The sequence below is a fragment of the Pristis pectinata genome, chromosome 17 (genome assembly GCF_009764475.1).
Source record: "Pristis pectinata isolate sPriPec2 chromosome 17, sPriPec2.1.pri, whole genome shotgun sequence".
NCBI lineage: Eukaryota > Metazoa > Chordata > Chondrichthyes > Rhinopristiformes > Pristidae > Pristis > Pristis pectinata.
The window spans coordinates 10,279,342-10,303,981 of NC_067421.1; the positions used below are offsets into that span (position 1 = coordinate 10,279,342).

A 24,640-nucleotide genomic window follows, 5' to 3' on the forward strand; every position below is an offset into this window, starting at 1 on the left:
TCAGGTCAGTGTCTATGTGTGTGTGCATCCTTGTTGGCACCAAGTTATCAAGGACTCACTTTATTCAGACGTTTCAGTGGTACACAGGGTGACTCAGACAAAACCTCTGGCCCTGACACACAGCACCAGTAGGGGAGTACCTGCACTGTATTTGGAAAACCAATAATGCTTCTTCATTCAAAGGCATCGCTGCCCAATTTACACTAATTCTGCTCCAGTTCCTCATCACAAGGCTTAATCAGAATGGACGAATACAGATCATGTACAGGCAGGAGAGATTTAGTTTAATTTGGCATCGTATTTGGCGCAGACATCACGGGCCAATGGGCCTGTTCCTGTGCTGTTCTCTGTTCTAAGTGCACGGCGGTTTGGCTTTTCTTTGGATTTTCCAGAGCAAAGAAAGGTGCATTCAGTGCAGTGGGAAACCAAAAGAGCAGCCTTCAGGCTTTGGGTGATTTCAAACGTGGGCTGCAGCAGGCCAATTATTGCAAATTGAAAGGCGATCTTGAGCATCCTGGGCTCTATGCAACTGCCTCGTTGTGAAATGTGTCAGCTTTCAACATTTTCCAACCCAGTTGGTGCAATCCGCTCCCTCCGTCCAAACCCAGGATTCAGCAGCTTGCTGCAGCCAGCCGCACCTCTCTGTCAGGAAGGTGCATTCTCGATGCCTGATGGGCAACGTCTTACCTGCAAATCAAAGAGGCTTTATATCCAGAAGGGAGAAACAGCAATGCAATATTCTATCTTTATTTTATAAAAAAGACGAAAAATTTGCCTGTATAAAGTTAAAAGGTACCAAAGGGCGAATTAGGTTTCTGTACATCTCTGCCATGCCCATGGTGGCTCATTAGAATTCTTTTCTCCCCATTCACACATCTAACAAGGACATACATTAAACAAGTGTGTAATTTAGTACATCAGGCAAACAGAAAACTACACCATGAAAAGTCTGAACTCAGCAGTTCATCCTCTAACCAAAGGTTCGAAGACTGACAGCTTTCAGTTGTGTTGTCCTTCCCTCTCCAAGGCAAGGAACAGGCAGTAAACTTCTGAGTGTTGTACAGCATTGGACTTGGTAGTTTATAAAATGAGCAAGGACTGCAAAGTCACTATCTGGCAAGTAGGGAGGCCAGTGCTCGTCTCACGATGGCTGGAGATGTTAACCTCAGTCGCTTGCAACCATTCTCTGGATGTAGTACTGGCTCCCTGCTCACCGATGTCCCGCAGAATAGACGCAAATCGTCTCTCCCGTGCACTGCATGGCTGCTTGTTGTGAAGTGATGCATTAAGACCAGCACTGTCAGTCGCGCTGTTTCTTTGAGCATGTCGTCCACTGCAGTGGGCCAGCCTGGTGTAGCTGAATGTGGACTCTTCTCCCAGATTGAAACCCAAGCCTTCTAAAGTCCATCTCTCCCAGGTGGGGTCACCGGCCGGCCTCAGCAAATCTCCCAGAGAGCGTTCGCGGTCAGATCCTCGTCAAACACCTACTTGGGCGGTGCTACTTGTCCCTCAGGAGATCCAGCTGGTCCTGATACTCTGTGAAGAGTCTCTGGAATCGGAGGTTCTGGCCAATCACCGGAAGCATCTCCTTCAGTAGCTCCCTCTTCCGAAGACCCTGACAAAGGAACAAGGAGGTTTAATAACTACAGCATCAGAGAATTTTGCATAAGAGGAGAAAAGTTCCGAAACAGTTTAAGGAAAAGATTCCACATACTAAGCTTGCACTTCCTGGAATTTAGTAGATTTAGGGGCGAAGTTTTTAGATTTTTAAGCACCAAACATTCTCAGTCACACCAGCACAGCCACATGTGGCACTCGTGCCCCATTCAGTCCCTCAGTCACATTTACATTGCAGGCTACAGAACCCAATCTTTCACTCTAATGGAGCAGCAAATCTGATCAGTCAGATTCTCATATAGCATCCAGTCCTTCCCCCGTTTCTTCACCTTCCCTGAATAACTAGGGAACTTACAGCCACAAGGTCATTAGGCAGGGAAACAGGCCCTTTGGTCAAGCTCCCATTTACACCAATCCTACACTAATCTCATTTGGTTCTCCTCAAATTCCCATCAACTCCTCCCAGATTCTCTCTCACACCGGGAGCAATTTATAGTGACAGATTAACCTATGAACCTGCACGTCTTTGGGATGTGGGAAGAAAGTGGAGCATCTGGAAGAAACCCAGGTGAACGAGAGAACGTGCAAACTCCACATAGACAGCACCAGAGGTCAGGATTGCACCCATGAACCCAGCTCTACCCACTGTGCCACCAGGGTAAATTTTGTATCATGGCACATACTTGTACGTGACAAATACTGCACAAGCGAATATGGATAAATGGAACAACTTAATTTATTCTGTTTTTATAGTGAAATTATTAAGTTTCCCTGAGAGGATGAATTATACTATATATTTACAGGTATGTGCCAACAGCTGACCAATATACAACAGAGCCTTAATAAGAAAAGGTACACATTAATAAGCTTAAGCCTCCAGAGGAAAAGGGTAAAGCAGGATTCTTCTCCTCTGCTAAAGACAGCGTCATGTCCTGGACCACAGTTCCATGCCCATGATTAAAACAGCACAGGGAAACTCAAGACATTTCAGTCTGGACCTCAATGTCCACACACTTGTCCAGCAGGTTTGCAGAGACCAACAGTTTTGGTCTTTTTTCTCGATAAGTTAACTTGTAACAGAACATAATCCTTCTGCAATCAGCTACCTCAGTGCAAGCACAAGGGTTTTCTGATCGGTACAGTTTAGCAGCAAGTGTGCATTTTCTAACTAAACAAGACATGATAAAATCCAGGAGAATACACAGAAGCACTCTTGAAGGCACGTGGATCAGAGAGAAAAATACTGCTTGGAAGGTATTGGTCATAGTCCGGCCACAGTAGAGATGAGCTGCAGCCATATTAGATGAACTGCAGCCATACTCCAATATATTGGGCCAGAACCTGCTAAACTGGACCCGTCACCCATGGTCCCTGCACACATGCACTTAACTGGGCCGAATGCAGCAGGACGATCTCACGTGCCCTCTGCACCTTCAGGTAAGGCAGTGAGGCCTGCATGGCTGCTGGGCGTCACGTGGGAGGATGCAAGGGACCAGCCCCTTGGAATTCACTGACAGACTTTGTCAGAAGGCAAAGCTGGGGGTGGAACTCCCCACGGAGCCCTGAGTCACTGTCACTCACTGATTTTGTTTAATGGCCCGATTAAAACATCTGAGCACCAACTGTTCCAGTCAGGACCATGGATCCCAGGCAGCAATACTTACCCCAGTACCCCAGTTATTCTGCATTGATAATTTGTGCTTGAAGGATTAACTTTAATTTCTCGAAGGTGGGAACTTTAACACATTTTCATATATGTTTTCATTCAGTCTTTTTTTTAAAAAAGCTGCCTACCAAAACAGTCGATTCCCACTGGCTACTAGAAGAGTTGTGAACCGGGCCGAGCAAATCTTTGCAGAGTTCTCTTAAGCGCGGCTCAAATCCTGCAATGAGAAGCAACAGTCAGTAGAGTGTGTGCATGTAAGATACATAAATATCTTTATTAGTCACATGTACATTGAAACACACAGTGAAATGCATCTTGCGTAGAGTGTTCTGGGGCCAGCCTGCAAGTGTCACCACGCTTCCAGTGCTAACATAGCGTGCCCACAACTTCCTAACCCCTACGTCTTTGGAACGTGGGAGGAAACCGGAGCACCCGGAGGAAACTCACGCAGACACGGGGAGAACATACAAACTCCTTACAGACAGCAGCCGGAATCGAACCCGGGTCGCTGGCACTGTAATAGCGTTACGTTAACTGCTACACTACTGTGCCTGCCCCCTACGCTACCGTGCCTGCCGTGCATGTGCTTCAAATCACTAAATCAACACGACAATCAGCTCGCCCACCTTCATTTACTAAATAGCGGGTGTAGATGAGAAGCCAGTGACGATATTCCTGGCTGGATTTTAGCGTCATCGCAGCTGCAACCTGATTCTCGAGGTAAGCCAGTGTGGTCCCTCGCTGTAAAACGTGGGGCATCGAGGAGAGCCTGGCAGCCTGGCGTCCAGCACTGGAAGACACAGATTATGCAGCCCGTCAGCAATGAAAACGCAGCACAGCAATACAACAAACTGCAGCCAATACAGCAAATTCTTTCACATAAAATGACAGACAACTGCATAAAAAACAGAAGATTCAACTGGACCTGTCTGTCGGTATTTACAAAAGCCTCCTCCACCCTACCCCATCAACATGTCTTATATTTTTCAGTCCAGGGTACATACGTAGATTCTCCATAATGCACCCATGTTATTTGCCGCAGTGACTCCATGTGCTAGTAAGCTTCACATTCCCATCATCCTCTGGAGAAAGTGTCTGGGGCAGGGCACAGTGTGCACTGGGCTCTCCCACCATAACCAGCAAGAACAGAGCAAAAGCACTCAATGCAAAAATTCATCAAGAAAAAAAATTGAGCGAGGATACAGCAAAATAAAATCTCTGCACCACCTGCACAATGTGCTTTTGTATGCTTAACTTGCTGAGGTGCCAGATCCCCTTGCAAGCTAGTTAAATTTGGGATTTGGATCAGTCATACAGATCAAACTGAGAAACATTTCAATCAATAGACTGAACTATGGAGAATAAAATTAGTCAACCTTGCAGAAAACATCGTGGGAGAGTTTCCAGATCAACAACCTATGAAAATTTAATGTCTAATTCAAACCATGAAGATTGTCCCTTTATCTCACCAATGGACAGATCAGCAACACTATTACTTACTTTATTCCACATCCCTGCACTGTAGCCAAGGGACCAGAACACAACATGGCCTCCTGAGAAGTTAAACAGCTGCGATAATCTGCACAGTGAACCAGCGAGTCCTGCTTATCTGAGATCAAATTCCTGTAAAATGAAAAATTTAAATGAGATAAAAGAGCCTGGAGTAGGTTGACTCGGGTCAATTTTACTGGACTACCCACATCATCCCTCTTTGGTATCAGATCATTACATGTTTATAAAAAGTTTGTGGAAAGTTGCCTACAAGCATCAGAAGTATTAGTCACCTACGAAGATTACTGGATAGGAGTCTGCCTGTCATCTGTATAATGTGGTCGTATTTTTTCCCCCAGTTATGAAGAATGGGGCTGTAACAGTAACTGGGTTCTCCTGTGTGCATAAGTATATAATATACAATATATATCCCGTACAAAGTTGCTTCCGAGGTTACTTGGTAGCATCAAGTCCTTCAGGATACACAGACTTCTTGACAGCCTATCGAAGAAACAGGCTGTAAAGGAAGTATACTGCACCCCGGAGGGCTTGGTACTAGAGTAGATGATTTCTGGGAAGCAAAAGTGGCAGCCAAACAGGAATTTTCATTAAGCTTATTTCTGACTAAGCACTATGCCCAAATTCATCTGCTCTTTTTTTGTTCTTTTCATGTTTGGGAGTAATGCAACAACATTAATAATTCAATTTGGACGGCGCGCACACACACACGCGCACACACACACACAGTATATGAAAAGTAATCTGTTCCCTTAACCCTCACTTTCAAGTCCATATTGGCAAACATTTCACAACGGCTACCAGATGCTTTTACTGCAAGGTTGTTTTAACAAACACTTCCCACCCTGTAATTTTGACAAACCATAAAAATTACATTAACGCTTCTGATTATGAACTTAGGTCACAAAGAGAAACTCAACCAGAGATATTCTCAAATATTAATAATAATTTCTAACTACCAGGAATACACATTGTACTTAATCACAACATATCAAAAAGTGCACTAGTCAATATATTTGCATGTGATAGTCCAGCAGTGTTCAGAACTAGACAATTTTGGAAGAAGCCACGGTGCAGATGTGCACCTGTGCAGCATGGGATTCATGCAGACCCACTGAATGCTGGTCCTTCCTCTGTGGGTGTCCAATGCAAAAGAACTTAACAGAAAGATCGGTTTGTTATCTTGACATACAGCACTAGGGTGCTGCTCACAAATAGACTGTTTATACCAAGGGGAAATCCCAAGCACACAAAATACCTAAATCTGATTTAAAAAACACTCCCAAGCACTATTTATGAATTGTCTGACTACTGAGTTTGGTCTATTTGAAAGTACAGGCATCTCCCCAGTTAGTCAAATCAGTTACTAGGTATCAGTTACATATTTTTAGGTTTATTCATCTCCAGGCCTACAAGAGAGCTGACTACAGTGGTATACAATGGATGTAAAAAGAATGCTTCAAAAAGCTTAAAGAAAAGCTTGTTTGAACGATTCTGAGGCTACAAGAAATTAAACCGTGTACTTAAGACAGTTACACAACAGAGCTGCATTGCAAAACGCTCTGACAAAGCAGCTTGGGTTGATACAAGAGGACAGGTTTCATAGGCTTTGAGAGAGGCATTGCATCGATCAGCTTTGAGACACCAAATCCAAATTAAATTTAAAGAGAAGTGAATATATATTTGGAAAGAAAGAATAACATTGCTAAGAGCTATGGAGTGAAATTAATTGTTTAGTTCCTACTAGGAATCACTGTAGCCACAATGGACTGAATGGTCTCCTTGAATCATATGATTATGATAGTTAGAAACTGTAGTGTCCCAACACTAATCCCTCATCACTGCTCACACTACTGCAACCTCCTGCAAAGTTAGATTGCAACTTTCTCTGTTCACTAACTCGTATCAAGAACTGCCGCACTCACTATCCTACATCTGACATTACAGACATTGTTAGGCACACGCAGCGCACTTTTTTTACTTACTGAATAATAATGGGACTCAATTTACCATAAATAAATTGTCAGTGCTGTGCAGTTAATAGTAACTAACCTGATGAATGCTAATGTTACAGCAAGGAAGAGTTGATTCAGCGCATCATGCTAGATCTCTCCAAAGAATGGCTGCTGATTACACTAATCTCATTTCCTCCTCTTCTCCTGCAATCACTGAGGTGTTTTCCCTTTAGTAACCTAACTTAGTTCCCATCCCAAGTGCTAGGATTGATATCCCTTTAATTGCTCTTTGTGGTTTTGATTCCATCTTCTAATAACCTTTTAATTTCACATTTTTCCAACATCTCCTTTCATGTTTGAGCACGCTTCCTCAATTTGTGCCTCATTGCTAGCAACGAGCAGCCTTACAAGCAATTCCATCCATAGTAAATCCTCTCTACTCTGTTATATGCAGTCATGTCTTCTAAATCCTTAGAATCTTATACTCTAGTAAATCCAGCACAGCATCTCCTCCACGACAACTTTCTGTCATGACAGTAGCCAACACCTGGTGATACCTTACAGGGAAGATGAGATTATACAATTCACTTGGCCTGCCAGCCAGAACATGTCTAGCACCACGTGGCTTTGTTTGCATTAAGCTACTGAACTTCATGACAAATATGCCATTTGAAAAATGTGATTATTGATTCTGGCATTCACTCACAGTTCACTAAATGCATTTGTTTGTCACCATCCTACTGGCACTTCTATGGTGCATTTAATGCAACAAGAGCATTCCAAAACATTTTGTGAAGTTGACAGTTGGATACCGTTTCAATCACAGAATGAGGAACCATTGAAGAAGGGGAGAGGACAACACGGTGCGGAGCAGAGGAATCAGACAGTATTGGCACCAAACAGGAAATGAAGGTGGACACGGAAAGGGCACTAGTGTCAAATGAGCACAGACCAATTAATGACACATCAGAATGGGCAACTTTGGAAAATGTGTGATTTAGAAAGCCATAGCGGGTTTGTAAATGGGAACTGAGCGCTTTGAATTGGTTCATTGTACGACTCCAACAATCCAGCATCCATTCAGAAAACCAGATGGTTCAGCATTTCGCTCACTGATTAATTCGGAATGTGAGCAAGTGAAGTGTGTGGCCAGAGCCAAGGGTCTGGTTGGAACCGAGGTTGGGGTCTGGAACACCAGGGGTCAGCAACGGGGGTAATTGTGCAGCTCGAACCAGGGTCCGGGGCACTTGTAAATTTCCTGCTCCTTTTACATTCACCGGTACACTGGTGAATTTATTTTACTACTGTGTAATATGTAAAACAGCAAATGAAATTAAAGTGCATTTGTGTATTAATATGAGTAACGTTCAATAGTCCAGAAAATCTGCTAGTCCAGCACTACCAAAGTCCCAAGGATGCTGGATTATCAGAGCTTCACTGTACTGAGTGAATGTTCTTATTCCACTTTTTTCATTGACACATCACACATTTTTGTAGCAACATGCCACTTGTGGCTTCAATACATTCTGACACAATGTACACACAACCATTCACCTGGTGAAACCAGTAAGAGGCAGCACTCAGCATGGATGGCAGGTGAAAAAGTAGTAAAGATGGTACTTAAGTGTGAATATCTAGAACTAACAAAGGCACAAATGTAGGTCTCGAGGTGTTGGGAGAAAAGTAAAGGCAAAGGCTGGTGACATGTTAAGGAAACAGGAGATTAGATGATGAAGTGAGTTTAAAGTTCAGCTGTCTTAGTTAAACAGATGCTGAGACTGCTTAATGCCTGGCTCACCTGAATCATCAGGAAACAAAAGGGGAATGCTATCAGGCTCCATGATGAAGAATGTCTGGTTGCAGCCAAACAGGTTGACTTCAATCTAAGGAATCTTGTTCTTTTCACCTCTGAGAGGAGGATGGATTACAGTTGGGACAACCACCGTGGTAGTTCTGAAGTCAGGGACGATGGTGTCAAGAAACAGCATTCATACAAATCTTGACCCCATTCCTAGGAATAACCCAACGTGGGCAGAATGTTCAATCTTGCGCACATCCACATAGGTTGGGAAGCAAAACGGTTGCAATGGCTGTGTTGGCACATCAGGAAAGGTGGCAAATGGTAAAAGTATAAGTGATATCTACCTCAGTAGAGCACTGGATGGAATCCTCTCCTTTACTGATACAAAACACCCTGCAAAGTTCCTCACCCCTACCCTGCAATTATTTGTTCCTCCTATTAAAATATTTCTCCCATTTATACAGTTTTAGACAAGACTATATTCAACCAATAAAACTTTAATTTCTTACCATGTGCAGAGGGATGTGTTGAAGCAGTACGACTTGCCATTGGACAAAGTGACGACCGGGACACCGTGATGTGTAAGTAGCGATTGGGTTATAGTAGTATCATTACCTGTGAACAAAACGCAAGAATACCTTACAGCTTAGCATACAGATTATGTCACGTTATTTTGTTGGCAATGTCAGGGACTGCACCATATTCCTGAACAGCACATCTTTTTGAAGGGTCAGGGAAGACAATGCCTTCTGCAACATGACAGCCTAGAAGAGGGATTACAATGGATCCTTTAATATAGCTGGACAAAGCGTAATGGTCTGGGGTTACAGTGTATTCTGTAATACAGCCACCTCATTCATTGACTGCAGTACACTGTGTAATACAGCATGTTGTGTCAAAGATTGCACAGCATTTAATAACATAGCATTAATGGTTTTAAATGGTATCTGGTATATTTAGCTAGTGCAACAGAAAGTCCATGAAGGTTCAAATTCACACACCACTGCCTTACAGCAATTTTCTCCAACTGTATACATCAAATGGCTACAACACAGCTTCACTTTTACAGATAAGAGTCTCAGTTACGATGTGATCCCATTCCAGTTAAGGAAGGAACAACAGTAAAAATTCAGATCCAATAAATAGATTTGTGGAGAAGCCGGCGATAGGTAAAAATGAACTGCATGTGAAACAGTTTGTACTTGGAAACAGTACAGCATTCAACTAGTTACAGTCATCGAATTTCACAGGATTCAGCCCATCACACTTGTGCCCGATTTCTGAAAATGCTGTGCAGTTCGTCCCACTTTTCCACTCTTTCTCCTCAGTAATACAAATTCATTTTGGATATTCAGGTCCCTTTTGGAAGTTAATATAGAATCTGTTTCCACCATTCTTTCAAGCAATGCACTCAGATCATTACAACTCAAAGCAAAAGAAGTTTTCATCTTCCCTCAAGTTCTTTCATTTTATCCAATATCTGACTCTAGTTATTAAGTGTACTGTCACTAGCTTCATCTACTCATTCTCCTCTTAAATAACCCGCACAAGTCCAAACTTTAATTTCTCCTTTAACTTTATTTGATCCAAGGAAAGCAATCCTTGGATCTGGATAATTAATTCAAGATTTACACTGAGAATGTGTTGTTAGGCAATTCATCAGTTTGTGGAAAATCATTTCTCAAGTCACTGAAGTAGAACAAGAGGCAAGAAGCTGATGATCACATAATGATAAATAATTATTGATCAGGACACCGAGCCGAATTCCCATTTGTTGCACCACTGGAATTTTCCTGCTCTTCTTCAATAAAACTTCATGGGTTATTAAACCTGTGATAAGACTATTGAACGGTTCCCTTATACAGTGAGATGGACTATGACCTCACGATCTACCTTGTTGTGACCTTGCACCTTATTGCACTGCGCTTTCTCTGTGGCTGTGACACTTTACTCTGTACTGTTATTGTTTTTACCTGTACTACGTCAATGCACTCTGTACTAACTCAATGTAAGTGCACTGTGTAATGAATTGACCTGTACGATCGGTTTGTAAGACAAGCGTTTCACTGTACCTCGGTACAAGTGACAATAATAAACCAATACCAATACCTCATTTAGATGTGCCTGGTAAAAATTCCAGCTGGCAATAATTGGGAACAGAATGCTATAGAAGATGATGGTAGAAAGAAAACTTAAGAATTTGGTGAACAGTGGCATTTCACAATTCACACGCCTGTTGATTAACTACGACGTTAGTTTTGGTGGCTGGAAGAGGAAGTGTTTGTTTATCGCAAGCTAATTTGACTACAAGGAAACAGATGTACAGGAAAAGGCAAAAAAGGACTCAGTCTAAATTGACAAAACATGAAGCACAATCATTTTATTTTAGTTTGCCAAAGTCCCTGGTCAGGTTTCAGTACAGCCAGGTGCAGCTGACAAGCAGCTCAGGGAAGGTTCAATGTTCCGATGTTTGCATTTTACAGCAGTGCCTGAGAAATTTAGTGAAATCAATCAAGTATAATAACAAGTAGATTATGATTTTAAAAAAAGCTACATTTCACTTATCTGTAGATAAGGGAAAACGGATGAGAGTTTGATTAAGGGTGGGAGCACAAACTGCCCAATTCATCCTGATCACATAGTATTTTAATTTCACAATCCCTAGTTAGTCAGAGCAGATCATTTCAAGGCAAGGAAAAAAGACGGATTTCCAAATTTTGGATATTACCATTTCCAAGATCTCCACCCCAACCCCATCAATCGTCACTGACCGAAAAAAAATCAACTGGACCAGCCACGATAACACTGTGGTAATGAGAGCAGATTAGGAGCTGGGTATCTTCTAGTAAATGATTCATCTAACACCCCAAAGCTTTTCCATCAAATACAAAGCACAGTCAGGAGCTTGATTGAACACTCTTCATTTGCCTAAACAAGTGCAGCTTCAATAACACTCAAGCAGTTTAACACTGTTGAAGACAACAAACACTGATTAGCAACCCAGCCACAACGGTAAACATTCATTCTCTCCACCAGCATCACACCATGGCTCTAAATGTGTTCCATCTACAAAATACACTACAGTTACTTACCCAAGTCACCACAACAGCAGCAGGCACATGGGAACACCACCACCTGCAACTGCCACTCTGAGTTGCACACCATCTTAACTTGAAAATATATTGCTTTTCCTTCATCATTGTTAGGGCTGAATCCTGCACCTCTATCCTCAACAGCTTTGTGTGAGTGTCTTCACCAGGATTAAGTGGTGGTTCACCAACACGTTCTCAAGGGTAGTTAAGGATGGGCACCAAATGCTGGGGTTGCTAGCTTCACCCATTTTGAAATACAAATAATAAATAAAATTCAATATTGCACTTTAATAATAAGTAAATTATTTCCAGCTTTTTCAATGAATGGTATTCTCAAATCGGAAAACTCAGTCCCATAAAAGGACAACTTCCCAAGCTGCTCTGCACAACCCATTCACTCAAGTCAACTCCCAAACACATACGATGCAGGAGTAATAAAGGATTTCTCTCCCATTTAGTGCCACTAGGTTTGTATGCATCTTGGCATCAATTCTGCTAGACAGTTGTACCAAGACAAAAAGAACAATTTGTTCCTTTCTGAAAAGGCAGCTTATTTTTCCTGGTAACAACTTATGCATATGTGAACTATCCCTGCAGAAGCATGTATTACACTTTGCCATTGAAAACATGTGGGACAGAAATGTCCTCAGGTACTGTTTTAAAATTTGGTGGCAGATCCAGTCAAACAAGCTCAACTGTAAATTAGTTAAAATGTTTTCACACAAAGGGTGTGAGAATGCAGTATCCCACAGAAGCAGAATAGAGACAACTGCATGGAGAAAAAAGTGACTTGTGCTAATCTGTACATGTGTTGCTTTTTCTCAATTGCTGGAGTTAGATCGGAACCTCTCTCTCATTAAATTATAAAATGATATAGACAGTTTTATAGGAAACCCAGACAGCAGACAAAAGGAAATCTCAGGATTAATCTTTACACCACGTTAAAAACAGGCCGTGTTTTAATTACTATGGGACTGAACTGCTCAACATGTCATACATTTTCTGCAACAAATAACGCTTACTTCCACTTCTGCAATATTAACCGCATTCGTCCCTACCCCTTGCTTTATTTGTTGCTGAACCCTGGTGAATACTAGATCATCTCCAGACTTGACTACTTCAATGATTTCTCTATAAATTCCTGTCACTGACACTGCCACATGCATCCTAGCCCACATCTGATCCCTTTGGCCCAACAACTGTCTTGTTAATCTTACTCTCAACCCCCCAGAATTTTAATATTAAAGTGTTATCCTTGGATTTATGTCTCAGACCAGGGCCAAGTTCACCCTCCAACTCTGAGACTTGCTTCTGCCAATTTTCCACACCAAGCGTGCTTCCCTGAGCCTAGACTTTAATGATCCTTCCCTCTTTTTTTTGCCTTTCTGCCTTTTCTACTCTCTAGAACTCTTTCTCTAAACCTCTCAGTATCTTAACCTCGCTCTACTTTAAACCTCACTAAAGCCCATCTCTTCAACAAAGTTTTATTCTCCTAAATGCTCCGTTCCTGGTTCAATGTCTATTTCCTTCCCCTTGATAGACTGCAGAGATTTTGTTTATCTTGAAACCATAACATAAATCAATATATTGTTATCATTGCTGTCAGTGATTAAGGCTGTCCAGCCAAAAAGACAGTAGTAAATGCTGAGAATGAAAGCACTTGCTGAGAAGTCATGGTACTAAAAATGCAGAGAAATGAACAAGAAATCTGTGGTTTAAAAAAGTGAAAAATAGCTGTAGCTGACAAAAAAAGGTAGAGAAGAGAAGATGGACCAAATAGTAGAGCCCTGTTACTACAACGCTGTAATTTTTCATTAGCTAAGTGGGCTGTATGGTATGGAACACTAACAACATCAGGTTGAGAGCCAGAACTCTTCATTCACCTCTGCTTTACACAGGGCATGTGCAGCTCTGGACCAGAAAATTCTTGCTGACATCCAAATATCTGATACAAAATATTAAAATAAACCAAAAGGAGTATAAAAACGTGAAATGCAATGTGCCAGTTGCGATCAGAACATAAATAAAAGCTTTACAAAATTTGGTCAGTCAAGGGAAATGGTAACTGGTTAGAGAAGCAGAACAAATGTGTAATCGACTAGTTTCATGATTCAACTCACACCCACTTTTGCAGTTAGTGCATTAATATCTGTTTGTAGCTGCACAGTTGAAGTCCAGTACCTGATAATATAGTGATCAGAGACTCATCCTTGACCAACACAGTCTGTTTCTTTGCATCCCTGGAAGAACAAGGAAACATGAAATATAACCAAATCCCCAATTTGCACTCACTGCTGATTTAACTGATAAGCAGAAACGTTTTCCAGATCTACAGGTGTCAATTTGATGCTCAAAGCTGTCCCAATGCAAAATAGCAAAGCATTGCCAACAATACATCTCCTTTAACTATTTCCCATCTAGGATACATGGTTGTTTCTCATCTTTTTCCCATAAATTATTCCCACGACTTTTAGTAGATTCTACTCTCTGATACTTGATCTACTTAATAAGTATATTTCTCTACTGTTTAAAAATAGAAGGCAGAGATGTATCTGTGAAAATGATACATGTGCCTGAAACAGAAGGTCACCCTCCTCAATGACCCAAATCGTTCTAATCAGAGATATTTGGAACAAAAAAAACTTAAATGTAAATTAAATTAAAAAATACAAAACATTTTAAAATAGAATTTTATTTCAAAACATAGTAAACAACTATTAATTATAAACATAAACACACTTTAAGAAAATGAAAGATAAACAAAAAATTTACCTAAACATACCTTTTCATTCAAGGTCTGCGACACCTTTGAAATGAATGGGGACCTGCTAGTTACGCCCATAATGGGTGGCGTACAGCCGAAAGGTCATAAGTGTATCCAGACTCTTGGCTAAGCAGTTTACAGTATGCCTGTGGTCAGTGGAGAGTCTGGCAGCAGAGTGAGAGATCTGATACACATGCATCCAAATTCCAGCATGTTCCTGACTTTTACACTGCTCTACACAGGCACTGGAGTCTGGAACAGTCACTACAGCGAATCAGTGGTTCTCCAAAGACCCGCTGGTGAAATGTCAGCGTAACGCAGCAGTCTATTTCAACATCTATCACATTCCCGCACTGTCCCTTATTCCATTTGGATGGGCATTTTTCCTGTCACTTTTCTTTGTGGCATGCACTTACCAGACAGAGAGTGTGGCAGTAGCCATCAGAGCCATCACAAAGTGACTTGCACAATGCAACGTGGAGATGGGTGACTGGAGGAGTATGGCAGGCAGCAGCCGTCGCCCGCTTGCCGAAAATACAGACACCATCCGCTCCTCACAGGCCACACTGACAAGGTCACTGCAAAAATAAGAGGGATTAGGATGAGCCTGGCTGAAACTGCATCAATTTGCGACGACATCCACATCAATAGATACAGAGAACCTCAGACTGGCAACAGTACTGGGGCAGGGGATGTAAGGTTTTGTTGGAAGGGAGGGAAAAGGAGAACGAGCTACCCAGTGCCCAGGAATGGGAACCACAGCCTGATGTGGAAGCGGGAGGAGGGAGATGGAGCGGCAGATACAGAGAACGATACTACAGGGAATTACAAGGACTATCAAAATCAATAAATTTATTTTTGAGGTTACATTAGGATTAAGTGGGTGGTCAGAAGTAATTCAAGACTTTTGAACTGCTGAAGTGAATAAAAATATACATTAGAAAATGCCACAAACCACATTTAGGGAAGATATATTTGCCTTGGAGTCAGTGCACTCAAGAAACTCAGCAGCTTGCAGGACAAAACAGGTCACTTGACTGGCACCTATCCATCACCCTGCACAGTTATCCTCTCTACCACCAACACACCATGACTGCAACATGTGGCATCTACTTGCCTAGAATACACCAACAGCATAGACATACAGCACAGAAACAGGCCCTTCACTCCAACCATCAACCACTCATCTTACACTAACTTCACACTTGCCAAACCCTTGATTTCTACACTCAGGCAAGGGATTCAGGGTATGTGAACACCACCACCTACAGGTTCCAGTCCAAGCTATGCCTTCCTGACTTTGACACGATGCCATCCCTTCACCATCACCCCATCGCTTTGTAAGGGTACCTTCACCAGAAGGGCAGATAGTAATTCACCACCACCCTCTAGAGGGCATTTGAGGACGGGCAATAAATGCTGACGGCTACATCCTACAAAAAAAATGGAACTAAAACAATGTGCAATTATTAGAACATAGAACAGTACAGCACAGGACAGGCCCTTCCGCCCATGATGTCGTGCTGAACTAACTAAACCAATGACTCCAAATTAATCCAATCCGTCCGCCCAGCACATTGACCATATCCTTCCCTTTTCTGTATATTCATGTGCCTATCTAAGAGTCTCTTAAATACTCCTATGCTATCTGCCTCTTCCACCATTCCTGGCAGTGCATTCCACGCCCCCATCACTCTCTGCGATAAAAACTTGCCTCGCACATCTCTTTTGTACTTTCCCCCTCTCACCTTAAATATATGTCCTCCAGTACTAGACATCTCAATCCTGGGGAAAAGATACTTGCTGTCTACTCTATCTATGCCTCGTATAATTTTAGAAACTTCTATCAAATCCCCCCTCAGCCTCTGCCGCTCTAGAGTAAGTAGCCCGAGTTTACTGGCAATCACCCTCAATTCTGACAGCAGCTGAAAACAACTTGGCCTGATAAACTGCCCAAGGAACTCCTGTAGCTGTTCTGAAGCTATGAAGATAGGCCTGTCATGTTTCTTTATGCTAGGTACAACTCCAGAGGTCACCAGAGATGTCCTTCCCATCCAACATCCGTAATCCCATTGACTACAGCAGAGAGAAACTACTTCACCAATGCAGCGTATGCAACTGGGCAAGAAATTAAGAAACTATTTAACACACAGGGAGCAGCAGAAGTTTCAAACTCTCTTCCACAAATGACAATTAAGGCTAAATCTGAGATGTCTGTAAACCAAAGAGATTGAAAAATATGGCCAGAGATGAGTATAGGAAGTCAGGTCAGTCTAATTAGCCCAAGGGAATTCTCTGATGAAGTAACAGAGGGTACCTGAAGGTGGTGCAGTAAGTGTCCATGTGAACTTTCTATACAAGTGTTATGAGATGAAGTCCCTCATTACAGATTTATTCAGAAAGCAGAACCATGAGACCGTGAGAACTTTGAAAATACTTGGTCTGAGGTGTGGTAGGCAGAGACCAGTGGTGAACAGATGATCTTCTGATTAGAGAGACATATCCAGATGCATACCCTAGGGATTTTGGTATTGATATTGGTATTGGTGTTGGTTTATTATTGTCACTTGTACCGAGATACAGTGAAAAGCTTGTCTTACAAGCCAATCTTACAGGTCAATTCATTACACAGTGCAGTTACATTAAGCTAGTACAGAATGCATTGATGTAATACAGGTAAAAACAATAACAGTACAGAGTAAAGTGCCACAGCTACAGAGAAAGTGCAGGGCAATAAGGTGCAAGGTCACAGCAAGGTAGATCGTGAGGTCATAGTCCATCTCACTGTATAAGGGAACTGTTCAATAGTCTTATCACAGTGGGGTAGAAGCTGTCCTTAAGTCTGGTGGTACATGCCCTCAGGCTCCTGTATCTCCTACCCAATGGAAGAGAAGAGAGAATGTCCCAGGTGGGTGAGGTCTTTGATTATGCTGGCTGCTTCACCAAGACAACGAGAGGTAAAGTCCAAGGAGGGGAGGCTGGTGTCCGTGATGTGCTGGGCTGTGTCCACAACTCTCTGCAGTTTCTTGCGATCCTGGGCAGAGCAGTTGCCATACCAAGCTGTGATACATCTAGATAGGATGCTTTCTATGGTGCATCGGTAAAAGTTAGTGAGAGTCAAAGGGGACAAACCAAATTTCTTTAGCCTCCTAAGTAGAGGCACTGGTGAGCTTTTTTGGCCGTGGCATCTACGAGTATTATATTTGTATTGCCTCTCTTGGTTATGACCGGCTCTTAGTAAAAAGGGGTATAATTTTGAAGTAAAATAACTGCTGGAGGAACTCAGCAGGTCAGGCAGCATCTGGCAGCAGTCCAGGTGAAGGGTCTCAACCCGAAACGTCAACTGTCCATTTCCCTCCACAGATGCTGCCTGATCCACCGAGTTCCTCCAGCAGTTTGTTTCTTTTGCTCCAGATTCCAGCATCTGCAGGCTCATGCGTCTGTATAGTTTTGAAGTTTGCAGATTATATTATAGTGAATAATAAAGAAGATAGAAGATTTCAAAAGGACATTGGTAGTTTGTTGAAACAGGCAGACATATCACCGATGCAATTTAATTTGGATGTACGATGTCATGCACTTTGGGAGCACCAGCATGGGATGGCTGCTTAATTTAAATTGTATTATTCTTGGCAGTGCATAAACTGAAGGTTCTTTGCTGAACAATACACATTCACAGATCTTTGACAGTGGGAGAGTAAGTTGAGAATGTGCTTAAGTTCGGGATGAAAACTTGAGCATTTTTCGTTAAAAAAATTCTTCAGGTGGTTAAGTGGCTTTCAATTCAAGAATATCTGAACAGTGTTCTGAACCTAATTCTGAATACTGCACCCACAAGAAAATGGATTCATAAAATAGTACAGGAAGGTGGCTATTACTGAAATGAACTCAAGAGACTGGCATTTTCACTGATTCCTGGATTTTTCACATGAAGTATAATATGAAAAGGAAACCACTTTCCATCTGACCAATTTAAAAAGTTCTACGGTTTCTGTCCCACATTACAAACCAACAAGTTACATCAACCAACTAAAGTTGGTTTAGTTGAAATATTCTTAAGTATTGCATGCATTAATTTAACTTCCGAGAAACTCTATTCAGTGGATCAAGTTTCCTTTCTAAAAATCTGAAGCACACAGCTCCAAGGGCCAGTGTATACAGTAAAATGTAAAAATCTCACGTACATGAATAAATCACACCAATGTGACCACCTATCCTAGAATCTGAGAACACAGAGAGGCCATTCTTTCCACTTTCCCTGCGTCAGTGTTTCTGGCAAGGTGCCAACCAGGGGACATTGGATGATCTTTACATCCAAAAAAAACCCTTCATCTTCCCCCTTCAAATTGAGCTGACATCATTCTTCCTAATATGGCACACAGCTTTGTTTAAATCTCGTGTCTCAAACTGAAACATGTGCTAAATATACCAGGGGGTAAGTGAGAACACAGACCAGCTGCATCTTTTCACACTTTGGAACAGTACCAGTGTTTAAAATTTCCTTTTCTTGCTGCAGTTTTGCTTCTCTCTTTGCCTGGGCCTGTGCAGCAAGGCTTTCTATTGAGCAACAAGAACAGACCACCTACACCACTCCACAGGAAAGAGTTGTCCCACTTCAAGTTCACTGGGACCTGTTGTGAAAGAAACACCATAGTTGCAAGGATGTTTATTGTCAGACTGCGAGAAATCAAAGATATTGGCTGCACTACTTCTGAGTCTCATTACTAATCCTCATCAATGTTTTTTCTCTCCCTCACATTATCCCTGAGTGTGGGGGTCACAATGTCTCACAAAATATATTACAACCACCAGCACCAATCATACTGACCAAGCAACCTCTTAACTACCTTTGTAAAGCTATATTAGGAACATGCTGCCAGTCTCATTACTTTAACGCAAATCATCTATCTTAAAAGTTTAAACATATTATGCTGCAACATTACATAACTTTAGCAGCCTGCATGAAAGTAAACCACAGGAAACGGGCAATAGCTTTGTACATCGATTACTACGTCATATAAAAATTAGTGGATCATACACGCAAACCTCACACAGACACGAGACTACAACACTGCAAGTCTTAACAGCGTAGGTACAGATTGTACGCATCTCCACATTAAAATTTAAAACTTAACTACTTCAAGCAGAACTACAAATAAATATAAAATTTTCCCCTCTGTCAGTTCCATGAACGAAATGAATGTTTGACAAGGTCAGTGATACAGTCATTCAGTCTGTCCCAGAGCCAACACCCACCAGTTCCGTAAATCAGCTCTCAGAATTATCACCACCGGACTTTTTCAATGAGCTCATACTCACCAGCTTCCAGCAGCAGTGAGGATTCGACTGGTTAGTAGTGTGTCCCACTCTTTGCCTTCTCTCATGCACTTTAGCCGGCTGAGTTTCCACCCTGTGACCGTTGGAACTTCATTTTCCACCTCTATGTACATGGCTGGCTCAGTGCTCACCTGGAGTCGAGTAGAGAGTATAAAAGTAATTTTATACACACACACACACACAAAGTTGACACAAATTCTCTCAAATCACTGACTTACATAGCCTTAACTTTCTCAATTAACCTCTCATTCCCCCATTTGACATTTTGCAGTTATAGCATACCCTGAAGAGCTGTTCATGGAGTGTATAACAGGGAGAATGTTATATTCTTTATAGTAACACTCTACAAGCCTTTAAGCGATTTCCTAATGATAAATCGGCTAACTGCACAATGACACTACACACTTCTACCTCCAGGAGAAAGCTCCAGCTCTCCTCCAGAAAGCTAAGAGTTTCAGCAAGCAAGGGTATTCCCTAGTAGGGAGATTTTGGGAGTTTAATGTAAACTCGAACCATAGCTGCTTGCACAACATTCTTGTAATTCAGGCTGAAACATACCATCACATTAAAAAGCCTTGTAAAGGCCTAAAGGAGGATTAAGAAACACTGTTCCCAGACAATGCCATCTCTTACCTGTATGTTAAATGCTTTCTTTGGTGTCGGCGTCGGGAGTTTAAATACAATGACGGGGGCCGATACCTCTTTTTCTGTTGAGGGAGCAGGCTGAAATAGAAGTGTAATGTTCAGTCGAATTTCATTCAGTACCTGACTTCTCACAAGATCCTAAATGGAGAGTACAAGTCAGCGAAAAGACAACAAAACCACTGCCCTCACAACACCGGCTTCATCCCGAGGTCACAGAACCAGTCTTCTGCCAGTTTGATTCACTCCAGACAATAGAAAAGAAACAGGTGGGAGGACAAGATACAGTACGGGACCAGACAACTATGGTACTGAAGACTTCAGAATTAGCTGCATCTCCAGCCAAGTTGTAACAGTACTGTTACAATTCTGGAATAAACCTGACAAATGCCCAGGTACGTCCTGTTCATATGAAGCAGAATTAATCCAATCCAGCTCATTACCATGCAGTCAGCCTACTCTCAATCATTAACAAAGTGATGAAAGGCGTCATCGACGGTGCTCACAAGCACCACTTACTCTCCAGGAACCTACTGTCAATACCCAGTTTGGATTCTACCTGGACCACATAGTCCAGAACAAATCGCAGTCTTGGCCCAAACAGAGACAGAGAGCTGAATTCCAGAGGTCAGGTGAGGAGGATGGCCCTTGGATAAGCTTATGTAAATGGGCATCAATGATTGGAGTCATTTGCCTATGTTATTGTTGGAAGTCAATCATTCCAGTCCCAGGACATTGCTCCCGCAGATCTCCAGAGCAAGTTCCTCAGGGCAGTGCCCTAGACCCAACCATCTTCTGCTGCTTCAGCACTGATCTTCCTTCCACCATGATGTCAGAAGTGATGAAATTCCCTGATGATTGCACAATGTTCAATCCATTCACAACTCATCACCAAGTGCAGCAGCATATGTTTGTATGCAGCATGATCTGGGCAACATTCATCACATAACACAGTCTTTTCACTGACCCTAGATATTCTATGGCTTTCAATCATCAAATCCCTCTCCATCAACATGCTGGGGTGTTGCCACTGACCAGAAATTCAACTGCAACTTTATCTGCAACTGCAGGAGGACTTCAAATGATTCCCTCCTGACACCCCAGAGACTTCATCACATCTGCAAGACACGCTGGGGGGGCGGGGGGTGGGGAGGGAGGGGGGCACACAGAATTCTCTGGCCTGGATGGGTACAACCCCACAATACTGAAACAGTTCAACACCAACCAGAAAAAAGCAGCTCACCTGGATAGCACCCCATCTACCACCATGCATATTCACTCCCTCCACCACGGGCACACAGTAGCTGTAATGTGTACCACTAATTTCACTCAACAGAACCTCCTAAACCCAGGACCCCTGACATGGAAACATATTGCTGCTCCTTCATTGCCACCAACTCTAAACCCTAGAACTCCCTACCCAGCAGCAGTATGGGAGTGCTTTCACCAGATGGACTGCAGTGGTTCAAGAAGGTGGCTCGTCATTTTCTTAAGTTAATTAGGGATGGACATAAGATGCTGGCTTGTCAGCGACACCAACTCAGCAAAAAATATGATAGTGTCTGCTGTGCACTGGACATAGATAATATATTAAACGTATGCATGACGGTGCTGCACAGAATAACATCCAGTCTTTTGTAAATACAGTGTAAAGTGAGCAACAGAGCCAATGAGCTCATACAAAGCAAGACATGGTACCATCATGGAAGACCCACAGACCTACCCCATTTTATATAATCTGTAGGGCGTGTGCATTTAGAAAAGCACAAAAGATACCCATGACTAAACTGGCACTTTAATTGCCTTGGGAAATTCTGAAGTGGAGAACAAAGTTTTGGCTCCCATTTCTTTCACAAACATACATGCAGCAGAGACCACTGTTCAAAACAAGCAAAAAAATAAAAACCAGAGGGCCCAATATTTAAACTTTTCTCCTGCTTTCAGCTGCCAACTACAAGTCACAGCAGCTGATAAGCCTTCTGCCTTCATGCCAGAGGAGGTACGTGAAACAGGAATATTCATAAAGATAATGAATGACTTGCAACTTAAATAGTGCAAGTAATGCTTTGAGTTAAAATTTAATTTGGAGCTGGAGTTTGAACATTGTAGATATTGCCATTCAAGATTTGAAGAGATGCCATAATTGAAAGTGGGAAGCATTTCTAACCAGAGTAAACAATAAGCATCAATTTTTAGTGTCAGTGGTATCAGTACTCTATTTCAATTTTATTTTATATCTGTTTTCTTATTTCACCTGAAGGCTGAAATTTGTGTTGAGAAACACTTTCTTAATACCAACAACTCTGCACTCAAGGAGCCACTTTTTATATTAACTTAAACGTGATTGTGGACACGTTATTTGGTCTTGGAGTATCACAGTTGAGCTCAATTCTTTCTCCCAAAAGATATGCATGTGCTGTTTGGAATAAATTACACCAGCCAGATTTTCCACTCCATTAACTAGGAACAATGAGACCAAATGCCGCATCACCGTTAAGCTTTGACAATGAACAGTCAGTACAAAAACGCATGCAGAGGGACACAGTAACAGTATTTATCCACATAGGTTCACTGCCAGCTTTAGGACAGCGATTATTTCACCCGTACCTGAGTTGCTATGGTTACAGCCATATGCTTTGTCTCTTTCCTTGGTCGACCTTTCTTTTTCTTTTCCACAACTTCTCCCTCCATGTCATTCTTGCGCTTGGACAGTGCTGAGATCTTAGACGCTGGAATCTTCTCTTCACTGTCACTGCTGCTCTCTTGAACTTCTCTAGGTTTCAAGTCTTTGTTCAGGCCCAGATCTTTACCCCTGGAAAAAGAGAACCACAGCGATTATTAGTCTATCTCGGTCACCTTGGATGAACATATTAAGTCCAAGTTGTCAACTAAAGCATGCCTTGAGAAAGAAAAATCTCTTGAACTCCCTTTAACAACGTCAAGAATAGATAATGATCACCCACAAATAACCTCTCACACTGTCACAATGTGAGAGATTCAACATAAAATACCTGTTTTCTTGTTACCATTGTTCCTAAGAATACACCAAGGAATATCTTATGGTGATAAACTGATTGCAGTTAATTGATTGTAGTAATTCTTTGCAGATAGTCTGCTAAATCTATCAAAATAGACTCAACCAATGGTCTCCCATGTTGGCGTGCCCGTACCTGTCCAAGTCACTCTGCCTGGCAACAGAAGAGATAGGAGCTGTTCCTGGGGTTGATTTGGATCTTTCAGTGAACCTCGAGTCTAGAGCTTTCATTGGCTCAATCCGTGAAGGAGAAGTCAAAAGTTGAGTGCTTGTAGGTACAGCAGTGGGTGTACTAGTGATTGCAGACCTGAAAAACAAAGACATGACTTTAACGTACAGGTGACTTTCCCACCTACTTTACACCTATAATGTATTTCTACCCACCTTTAGTATTCTCAACAATGCACAGGTGCCTGTCCCACTTACAGTGCCACATTAAGTACAAGCTACCAAGTACAATCTCCACCACTACTGAATGCTTTAAGTAGCACGAATAAACACTGAGTGCTTACAATGCGGCAATGCCTTTTCTTTTTAAAATGGGGTAACATTTAGCACAAAATAGGCTGTTTTATATGCCGTTTTGGATTTGGTCAGTATTTTAGGTTCACATATTGTTTTAATTTTCCCTTCTTACCCCCCCCCCATCTTGAGCGTAGAGGTCCTCCCAGGTTATGAACACCTGACTAACGTACAGCCTGTACACACGAGCAAGCATAAGGAAGACCAGCGGGATGGATTTGCTGGCTGCTCCGGGGCCGCAGGCGTCTTCTGCCGCCTGGGAGTCGGTTCACAGCCGCATTTCCGACTTGCGAGCTGTCCGGGTTACGAACAGTTCACGGGAACTGCCGTAACCTAGGAAGGGCCTGTATTAATACCCTGAGATATAACCACAGATATCGTCACTCAAATAACAACCCTTCATGTATGAGTCCAGATAACGTGAGTTTACAAGTTTGATCAATTGCAGTGGGCTACAACACAAGCTCTTTAGCATCCACATCCAAATATCCACCTTGGATATTTAACCTGGCTGTACTTTCCAGCACAGTCAGATTAAATATCCAAGGTGAATTACACTGAGCCTGAACTTCCCACTCCAAGCCCAGAAGTGCTCAGGACAATTCAGAACATTGATGCAGATGATCAGAAATATTCCCAACTACGAGTAAAGATTCTACTGACCCATTAAATGTTTAAATGATTCAGAGCTTGTGCCTCCA

The 24,640-nt window shown here is 42.2% G+C and overlaps 1 protein-coding gene across 1 annotated transcript in view; it reads right to left on the reverse strand.

The window, feature by feature from the left end:
• Positions 1–731: 731 nt before the first annotated feature.
• Positions 732–24,640, reverse strand: part of LOC127579275 (protein HIRA) — an 87,604-nt gene continuing 63,695 nt past the window's right edge. The window contains exons 15-25 of the mRNA XM_052031955.1: positions 23,554–23,724; positions 22,991–23,195; positions 20,375–20,464; positions 19,724–19,872; positions 14,821–14,982; positions 13,822–13,880; positions 9,058–9,163; positions 4,784–4,906; positions 3,910–4,073; positions 3,412–3,500; positions 732–1,615 (exon numbers count right to left, since the gene is read on the reverse strand). Of these exons, the coding sequence (XP_051887915.1) occupies positions 1,499–1,615; positions 3,412–3,500; positions 3,910–4,073; positions 4,784–4,906; positions 9,058–9,163; positions 13,822–13,880; positions 14,821–14,982; positions 19,724–19,872; positions 20,375–20,464; positions 22,991–23,195; positions 23,554–23,724 (1,435 nt within the window). The 3' untranslated portion in view covers positions 732–1,498. The remainder of the gene's footprint in view (positions 1,616–3,411; positions 3,501–3,909; positions 4,074–4,783; positions 4,907–9,057; positions 9,164–13,821; positions 13,881–14,820; positions 14,983–19,723; positions 19,873–20,374; positions 20,465–22,990; positions 23,196–23,553; positions 23,725–24,640) is intronic.